At 37.0% G+C, this 10,327-nt stretch overlaps 1 protein-coding gene across 1 annotated transcript in view; it reads right to left on the bottom strand.

The window, feature by feature from the left end:
• Positions 1–4,403: 4,403 nt before the first annotated feature.
• Positions 4,404–10,327, bottom strand: part of TMEM236 (transmembrane protein 236) — a 51,250-nt gene continuing 45,326 nt past the window's right edge. Inside the window, exon 4 of the mRNA XM_002750074.6 lies at positions 4,404–8,769. Coding sequence (XP_002750120.4) covers positions 8,186–8,769 — 584 coding nt within the window. The 3' untranslated portion in view covers positions 4,404–8,185. The remainder of the gene's footprint in view (positions 8,770–10,327) is intronic.

Genomic DNA, 10,327 nt, shown 5'->3' with positions numbered 1-10,327 from the left:
TGCTGAAAGAAAAAGACCTAAATTAATGGAAAGATTCCCTGTGTTCATGAAATAGAAGACTTAATAATATTGCAAAGATGTCAATATTATCCAATATAATCTATGGACTCATGCAATCCCTATCAAAATCACAACAATTTTTTTTGGCAAAAATAAATTCCATCCTAAAGTTCATATGGAATTTCACGGGAGTCCACACAGCCAAGACGATTTTGAAAAATAATAAGTTGAAGGATTCACACTTTCTGATTTCAGATCTCACTACAAAACAACAGTAATCTAAACAGTGTGGTACTGGCATAAGGATTGCCATATAAGCCAATGGAATAGAATAGAGAGGCCAAAAATAAACCCATGTGGGCAGTTGATTTCCAACAAGGTACCTAAAGCATTCAATGAGGAAATAACAGCATTTTCAATAGATGCTGCTGGGAAAACTGGCCATCCACAGGCAAAAGAATGAAATTGGACTCTTACCTTACACCAAATACAAAAATTAACCCAAAATGGATCAAATGCCTAAACCTAAGAGCTAAAAACTGTAAAACTCTTAGAAGACAACATCAGGAAAGAAAATCTTCACAACATTAGATTTGACAGTGATTTCTTGGATACAATACCAAAAGTGCAAGCAACAAAAAAGTAGATAAATAGGCCTTTATCACAATTAAAAACGGTGTGCATCAAAGAACACTATCTGGAAAGTGAAAAGACAGCACAAAATAGAAAACATCTGTAAATCACATATCTGATAAGGGATGAATATTCAGAATATATTAACAACTACAACTCAATAACAACAACAAAACCAAATACAAAATGGTCAGTGGACCTGAACAGTCATTTCTCTAAAGAAGATACACAAGTGGCCGATAAGCATGTGTAAAGATGCTCAACATCATTAGTCATTAGGGAAATGTAAATCAAAATCACAATGAGATACAGTTTCACACCCAAAAGAATTGTTATTGTTAAAAGAAAACAACAGAGAATAACGAGTGAAGGTGAGAATATGAGAAATTGGAACCCTCAGGCATTGCTGATAGGAATGTAAAAATGGTGTAGCCATTGTGGAAAATAGCTTGGCAATGCCTCACAAAGTTACACATATAATTATCATATGACCACCAATTCTACTTCTAGTATATACCCAGAAGAACTGAAAATAGGGACTTAAACAGATATTTGTACAACAATGTTCAAAGAGGTATTATTTATGATAGCCAAAAAATGGAAGCAACTCAGGTAACTGTTGGCAGATAAACAAATGTGGTATGTATATACAGTGGAATATTATACAGCCATAAAAAGGAATCCTGATACCTGCTATATGTACAATGCTTCAACATATTGCTAAATGAAATAAGCCAAACATTAAAGGACAAACATTATGTGATTCCACTTTTGTGAGGTACACAGAATCAGTAAATTCATAGAGATAGGAAGAAAAGAGTTTACTAAGGGGTGGGGAGGTAGACAATGGAGGAGAATGGAGAGTTATTATTTAACAGGCACAGAGTCCACTGGATGTTGGATGATGGAAAGTTCTGGAAATAGTGGTGATAGTTAAACAACGTGGTGAATATATTTAAAACTATTGAATTGTACAGTTAAAATGACTCTAATAATAATCGTCTTATGTATCCTTTACCATATTTTTCTTTAAATCCAACTCATGCCACGCCATCTACACCCTTCTACTAAGTTCTGGGTCTGAATTTTGGCTAGCTATTGATAATGATGGTTATTTTTAACTAGTCCTTTCTTCAAGCTAAAAGATAAAGGAAATTCTCATTTTTTTATTGGCAAGACAATCACTGAATTATGTCATTTCCTCCTAGACTTTCTCAAACATCAGCCACCTCCTACCCACTCAGTTTCATGTAAGATGAACTTTTCTCTGAAATAGTTCCAAGAAAATTAGCTGGGCAAATTTTTTCATAACCTGTTACTTCATTTCTTACAGATAAAACTGGTAAGCCATTTGGAAATGGTGTTTTTCAGTAAGCCTATCTTTTAATGAACAAATTTACTCAAATCTTATCAAGATAATTCCTACTCGGCCAGAAGAAAAAAAAAAAGATATGATGCAGCTGAGTAAAAATTTAAAAATTTAGATCTTCTTATATCTCATAGTTTTCAATCCTTATCAAAATATAGCAAAATATCTATAATGCTTTTACAGTTTAATAGAAAATGACTACATCATAGCAATCCAATTTCTTTGCATTCAATTACTTACATAAAATTAGGCTTTAATTGTAATCGTCTTCAGATAATATATTTAGATTTATTGTAATCTACAACGAGTACATTTATGCTATTTGAAGGACCTATGAATTTTATATTTCTATAACCAATACTTTGTTTCATTTGGTTCTGTTCGTCTTGGCACATGTCATTTTAATATACTAAATTTTACAAAGTAATTTAATTAGAAGGCTATTTGAACCATTTAATTTTTGAAACAAATTTTTGGAATAAGATTAAACATGTATTTGTAATCTGAAATTGACATATACTTTATGGACTGAAACCAAGACACAAAACTGTTGGGCTGATTCTTCAGAACAACCCTAACTATGGAAGGTTATATATAATTTTTAGCAATTTGAAATGCAAATTTTCTATTTATTCACTCAAATATCCTGGAATACTTCTAAGGCATCTGAGTTAAATATTTAAAAGAAAAAGGTTTTGTAGAGGAAGAAGGTATTCCTTAAAAATCCATTATTTCCATTTCAATGTTAGAATAATTATGTTAAAACTAAAGTCTTATTAAAAATAGGCATATCTTAGAAAATTAAGATTTGTGTATGTATAAATGCAAACTTTCACAGCAAGTGTTACTTTAGTAAATATTATTCTCAAATTCATATAAAATCAATTTATAATACGTTTAAGACTAAACTACTTTTTAAAGTAATGTTGCCAGTTTTATCAACACATTTTTGTGAATAAATCATTCATAAAAAACATACCTACTCTATAACAGGCACTCAAATTTGTCAAATGATTAGTGAAATGTCCAAAAAGTAATCTTTAGAACAGATATGGGAATATATGTAAAAGCTGTTATAAATAATCAATTGTTAATACAAATATGTTAGTAAAACTATTAATCACTGGTACTCAGGGATGTAGAGGCTGTGCATTGTCCCACCTGAAGGGGCGCTGTATGATTTAGATTCATTAATTAATGTCACCTTGTAAAGATTGGAAACGCCTTTCTAACGCAGTTAGATCTGGTTCTCAGTGTCTCCATGTGGGCAGGTATACATAGCTGTTTCTCTGTTTTCTCGCCTTCTGACTCTACCATACTATCCAAATAATCGTATTTGGATCCGATTATTACAGAGCACAGAAGGTGGATGTGAGACAGGTTACCAGGAAGCTGAAAACTGTGTGAAGGCTGTGATGGTTAACACTGAGTATCAACTTGATTGGATTGAAGGATACAAAGTATTGTTCCTGGGTGTGTGGGTGAGGGTGCAGCCAAAGGAGATTAACATTTGAGTCAGTGGATGGGGAGAGGCAGAGCCACCCTCAATCTGGGTGGGCACCATCTAATCAGCTGCCAGCGCAGCTAGGATAAAAGCAAATAGAGGAACGTGGGAGGACTTGACTGGCTGAGTCTTCCTGCCTTCATCTTTCTCCTGTGTTGGATGCTCCCTGCCCTCGAACACCGGACTCCAAGTTGTTCAGCTTTCGGACTCTTGGACTTACACCAGTGGTTCGCCAGGGGCTCTTGGTCCTTGGGCCACAGACTGAAGGCTGCACTGTCGGCTTCCGTATGTTTGAGGTTTTGGGACTCGGACTGGCTTCCCGCTCCTCAGCTTGCGGACGGCCTGTTGTGTGACTTCACCTTGTGATCGTGTGAGTCTGTCCTTGATACACTCCCTTTCATATATACATTTCTCCTATAAGTCCTGTTCCTCTAGAGAACCCTGACTAACACAAATGCACCCTCTCATAATGAAACGGACGTCCCAACAAGAGATTTGCTTAAACATAGAATTTTAATTAACATGTAAAAATAGCCCCTTTGTAAAACAAAATGTCTTTAACCATTTCATTTTTTTTTCTTTTATTATTTACTATATCTTCTATGGAGTATAAGTAGGTTTTTTTTTGTTTGTTTGTTTTTTTGAGACAGTCTCGCTCTGTTTCCAGGTTGGAGTGCAGTGGCACGATCTTGGCTTACTGCAACTTCTGCCTCCTGGGTTCAAGCGATTCTCCTGCCTCAGCCACCTGTACTTTAAGTTCTATAGTTTCTAAGTAGTACATTGTTCTTTTTTTGTGAAAAGCCATTGATATATGCACTATGTAAGGCCCTGCTCCAAGGAACGCAGCACAAGGCAATCATTAATTAGGCAAACAGCATAACACCCAGCACACAGTAGTCCTTCAGCAAGCAATTTTATTTCCCTTTTCGTTCCTATGCCTCAATTCAATTGTCACTCAGTGAAAGGGGGCCTCAACAAGATAAACAAGACCGTATCATTTACACATCAAAATTTCAAACATTAACATTTAGAAAGAAAAGACACTAAAAAAGTCTATTATAGGTATTAGAATTTTTTGTAAAATTATAAAATAAATACAATTTTATAAAAATTATAGCATCAATAAAATTTTATAAAATTACACAATTATTTGATTACTATAATGCAATAAAATTATTAGACTATATATTAATAGTCTAATCACAGATTAATTTTTAAATGTACTTTCCTATAACTGTATTTGACTTTTTTTTTTGAAACAGAATTTTGCTCTGTCAACCAGGATGGAGTGTAGTGGTGAGATCTCAGCTCACTGCAACCTCTGCCCCCCAGGTTCAAGCAATTCTCCTGCCTCAGCCTCCCAAGTAGCTGAGATTACAGGCACGCATCACCACTTTCAATGGCAAAAACCGCAATTACTTTTTTACCAACCTAATAATTTTAATAATACATGTAACTTTTAATTACAGTGTAGAACTATCAATGTTCTCCCAGTGTAATTTGCTGTAATATCTATTAAACACCATAGAATTGCACTCAATAAACATGTGTACACTCGAATTAAAATATTAAATTAAACTAAATGAGCTACTCCATTTTCCTTCTACACACAATCTTTTGTATATGCCTTCATTATTTGTATAAAGGGTTGTGACTTCTGAAAATATCAGGCACATTAATATTAAAATATTAGATACAAAATGCACTCTAAACTCAAGTAATACTTCTCAGTTGATCCAAGCACTGGCACTAAGTTCTAATATAGAGATAAATATATGTTTACATAACATATTTTTATATTTAGGAATATTATAAATGAATCCCTTGGTTATAGGCTTTTCTTAATATTAAAAAGCTATCCATGGCAGAATTTGAAAGAAATTACTTGTATTATAATTTTTTTTTTTTTTGAGATGAGTTTCACTCTTGTCAACCAGGCTGAAGTACAAAGAGGCAAACTCAGCTCATTACAACCTCTGCCTCCTGGGTTCAAGTGATTCTCCTGCCTCAGCCTCCTGAGTAGCTGAGACTACAGGTTCGTGCCACCACCTCTGGCTAATTTTTGTACTTTTAGTAGAGACGGGGTTTCACCATGTTGGCAAGGCTAGTCTGGAACTCCTGACCTCAAGTGATCTGCCTGCCAAGGCCTCCCAAAGTGTTGGAATCATTGCATGAACCACTGCACCAGGCCTTGTGTTATGATTTATTTAAGTTATAAGTCTGGTAAGCACCTGCAGGTTTAGTTGATGAGGAGAGAGATGCATTGTTAAACAAGATGCTTTCAGGCTTTTCTCTAAGGAATTTAAAGATGAATAAGACATTCAGAAAAGTAAACACATAATGTAAGTATAAGTAAAATGCTGTAATTCAGATTCTATGGGAACTCAGAGGAGAGACACTCAAATGTCCAATGAACGGAGGTTTGTGTCCATTTTAATCTATACGTTCAGCAGATTGATCACTTTTTAACACAATACTGCTCAATGAAAAAGTAGAATCTGAATTAACCTTAAGATTATATTAATTTTCTCAAATGCAAGGTTTAAATGATAATTCCCAGAGGGTGAGCAGGGACACAGAGAAGAATAAAACAGGAAATTCTAAATATGCATTGAGATACTTGTTTCTTGGAAACTTGTTACCAATCCAGTGCTTAACATTTATCAGATAATGTGCTTTGCCATCTGCCAGATAAGGTGCTCAGGGGTTTCCTTACCCTTTAATCCTCCTGACCTTATTAATGTAGTACTAGTATTATGTTCATCTTTTAGATGTAGAAACGGAGGCCCACAGAGGTCAAAGAACCTACCTCAGATCAGAAAGCTGGAAGGTAAGCTTTTAACAACTGTGAGCAGACCTTCTCTAACAGTGTGACAAAAATCCTAACACAGGGAAAGGGAGATGAGGTGGCAGGGGGTGGGGCATTTGGTGAAGTGTAGAATAACACAAGGTCAAATTCTCTTTTATTTTTTCTTAGATGGGTGTCACTCTGTCGTCCAGGCTGGAGTGCAGTGGCTTGATCATAGCTCACTGCAGCCTCGATCTCCTGGGCTCAAGCAATCCTCCTGCCTCAGCCTCCTAAGTAGCTGGGACTACAGGTGCATATCACCACACCCAGCTAATTCTTGTATTTTTTATCGAGGTGGGGTCTCTCTATGTTGCCCAGGCTGGTCTCAGACTCCTGGACTCCAGCTATCCACCTGCCTTGACCTTCCAAAGTGCTGGGGTTACATGCATGAGCCACCACACCGGGCCACATGTCGAATTCTTAAGCTATTTGTTACCACAAATTATTGAATAAACTGACTATATAAACCACTACTCTTGCATACATAAGCCTCTCACAGATCTCTCTAGCACCTGAAAATTTTTATCAAATGAACAGCATTGACTGGGAATATCAGAGAGTGTCCCAACAGGGTGAAAGCAAGTTGCACGACTTTGTAGCTAATTATTTTATAACATCAATACATTCATGATATCGTATCACATAAGACACTGATACATTGTCTATTATATTTGTAAGCTGAACTTTTAATTTTAAACAGGGCTTGCACTTGATTATTTATCACAGTATCAAATTCCACAAATAAAATATTCTTTTACTTTGAAATCTCTGTCTTCACTTTATGGCTTTTTATTATGAAACTTTATCTTGGTATTACTGATGTACCTTGCCTTCATCATACAAAACAACACTCATATTAGTACTTCAGTACTGGCAAAACAGCTAAGCCTTAAACTCAGCCAAATATCTATTAAAGTGCATTGCTTTTTATGCTGAAATCAATTTATTAAATAAAAGTCCCTTGCCACAATGGAATAAAGAATATAATTCCATGTTTGAAGGAACCCCTAAAACTACAATTTTCAAATTTTTAAAAAGTATAATCTAAAAATGATTCAATAACTTCAAGTGTGTTTTTTAAAACTAAATTTAATCAGTCGATTCATATAATGCTCTCTAATTTATATAAAAGATAAAAATCTTATTCTTGGGCTAACTTGATAAAAAAAGGTTCTTAGTTTTTAAAAGGGCTCTATTGAAGAGTATTCTTAGAAAAAGTGTGGTATACATCAGTGGTCCCCATTCTTTCTGGCACCAGAGACCAGTTTTGCGGAAGACAATTTTTCCATGGCTGGGGGTGGAGGTGGGGGTGGGTGGGGGATGGTTCTGGGATGAAACTGTTCAACCTCAGATCATCAGGCATTAGATTCTCATAAGGGGCACAATTTAGATCCCTCGCAAATGCAGTTCACAGCAGGGTTTGAGCTCCTGTGAGAATCAAATGCCACTGCTAATCTGACAGGAGGCGGAGCTCAGGCAGGAATGCTCAGCTCGAGGCTCACCTGGTGCTGTGAGGCCTGATTCCTAACAGACCACGAACCAGTACCGGGACCATGGTCTGTGGGTTGGGGACCTCAGTATACATAACTAACTAAAATTAACAACTAATATTTTCTAGAAATACCTGAAAGCCAACATCTAAGAATATAACTTTGCTTAAATTTAGCACCATTTGTGTATGTAAAAAAAAAAAAAAAACTGATATGCTAGAGTTAGTAAAAATGGCTTATTCTCTAAAATCTAGTTTTTTTTAATAGTGCAAAAATGTACACCCCAAGGAAAAAAAGGATTACAAATGCGCACACAGGTCTTACTCGATCCCACTTTCTTTTTAAAATGGAGACATTTCAAAGGCAGAGAAAGACCTGAGTCTGGTTAGGTAATTGAAGTAAATGTAAGAGAGAGTCACGAGGACATTTTTACACAGGCCCAGTACAGGTGTGATGGTCCCCAGTGCAATGATCAAACCAAGTCTAACAAAAACGAATGGCAAATCTTGCAGCAGGACGCCCAGGGAATTGAGAAGAGGGTTTTGGGGAGTGAATGTAATTCGAAGGAGAGAAATAAAACTGAATATGTAGACTGGGTATAGCCAGCTTGACTTGTACACGTTGGGGTGACCGGCCACACGCACCATTTCTATCGTGTCAGACCACAGGAGAAAGCTCCATAAGAAGATCTCTGCCCGGACATCACTCTGGGACATCGTTCTCAGGATACCCGAGTCACAGGAGGGCTCCTGGGGCCCCATGAACACAGACACCTGGCTTTGTGTCCTGGCTCCTGATGGCTGGGACACCTGGGTGCTGCCAGTTGCCTGGGGAGATGCAGCGTTTTCTTGACTTTGCCTCACTTGCTCTGTCACAGTTTTTATTTGCTGCAAAGAGGTTGAATGGATGTGTCCATTTTGACTACCTGCAATAAACAGATTTATTTACATTTTAGTTCAAATGTTATTCAAATTTAAAATTCCATTTAATGGTGGAATTCTCCATATTCTTTTTTTCTTCACTTAATTTAATGTTATTTTAAGTTCCAGGGTACACGCACAGGATGTGCAGGTTTGTTACATAGGCAAATGTGTGCCATGGCGGCTTGCTGCACCCGTCAACCCATCACCTAGATATTAAGCCCCATATGCATTACCTAATTAACCTGATGCTCTCCCTCCCCCCGTATTCTATTATTTGAGGCCTATTTTACCCATGGAACTCCAAGATAACACTGAAATAGCACAGTGAAAAAACACAGAGGTAGAGAAGGCTCTTGGTGTCTTGGTATTTTCCTGGATTCAGATCCAAAGTCATTTTTTACCACTCGATAATAACAAACAGTATTGGTTTCTAAGCTATGCACTTTCACACATGATCTCATTTAATCCTCAGAACAAAGTTCAGAAACAGGGATTACTATCCATTTTACAACTAGGGAAACTGGGGCCTGAGAGGTTAAAAGATGCCCATATTCAAACTCAGTATTGGGCAGAGCTGGAATTCACACCTAGATCTGTTTGACTTCAATTGACAAACTCTTAACTTTATGGCTGCTATTGCCTGTCAAGAAGCAATAGATCATGTGCTAATTATAAAACATTTGAGTGTCATAAAATCAAGTCCTCCAGTCCAACCCTGTCATTTTGTAAGACAGAGACCCTGTCATTTTGTAAGAAGAGGCTCACAGAAATTACCATATCCCAGATCTCCAGGCGTGAAGTTTGGTGCTAAGAGAAAATCTACTGTTTTGTGTGTGTGGCTTTTTTTTTTTTTTTTTTTTTTTTTTTTTGAGACAGAGCCTTGCTTTGTCACCCAAGCTGGAGTGTAGCAGTATGATCTCGGCTCACTGCAATCTCCACCTGCCAGGTTCAAGCGATTCTCCTGCCTCAGCCCACACGCCCCAAGTAGCTGGGATTACAGGTGCACACCACCATGCCTGGCTAATTTTTAGTAGAGACGGGGTTTCCATATTGGCAAGGTTGGTTTCAAACTCCTGATCTGAAGTAATCTGCTTGCCTCGGTCTCTCAAAGTGCTGGGATTACAGCATGAGCCATGGTGCCAGCCTAGAGGGAATCTATTTGACCACTAAAGATTCGTAGTGAAGACTGACGTGCTGAATCCAGGATTTTTAAGCTGTTCTTTCACAAAGGTTCTTGAAGCGATCATTAGGATTGGTTAACCTAAAGCCTCTCTTCTGTGGCCAAGTCAACACACGAGTGATCTGAATGAATAGGGCATATGATATAACACTGTGTGTGTGTGTGTGTGTGTGTGTGTGTGTGTGTGTGTGTTTCTCTGCATGTATACATGAGTGTTGAGGTTGAGTTATGAACAAACTCAAGTTTCAAGACCTAAAACAATGTTGATGCCGTTCTTTTTATACACAGAAGGTATAATGTGTTCTGTTTCAAACATTTATCCACTACAACGCCATTTTAGTTGCTGCACATTTATCAGGCCTTAACAAAGTTTACTCAGC

The sequence above is a fragment of the Callithrix jacchus genome, chromosome 7 (assembly GCF_049354715.1).
Source record: "Callithrix jacchus isolate 240 chromosome 7, calJac240_pri, whole genome shotgun sequence".
In the NCBI taxonomy this organism is placed as follows: domain Eukaryota; kingdom Metazoa; phylum Chordata; class Mammalia; order Primates; family Cebidae; genus Callithrix; species Callithrix jacchus.
Note: the sequence above shows the minus strand (reverse complement) of the source record. Positions and strands in the feature narration are given on the sequence as shown.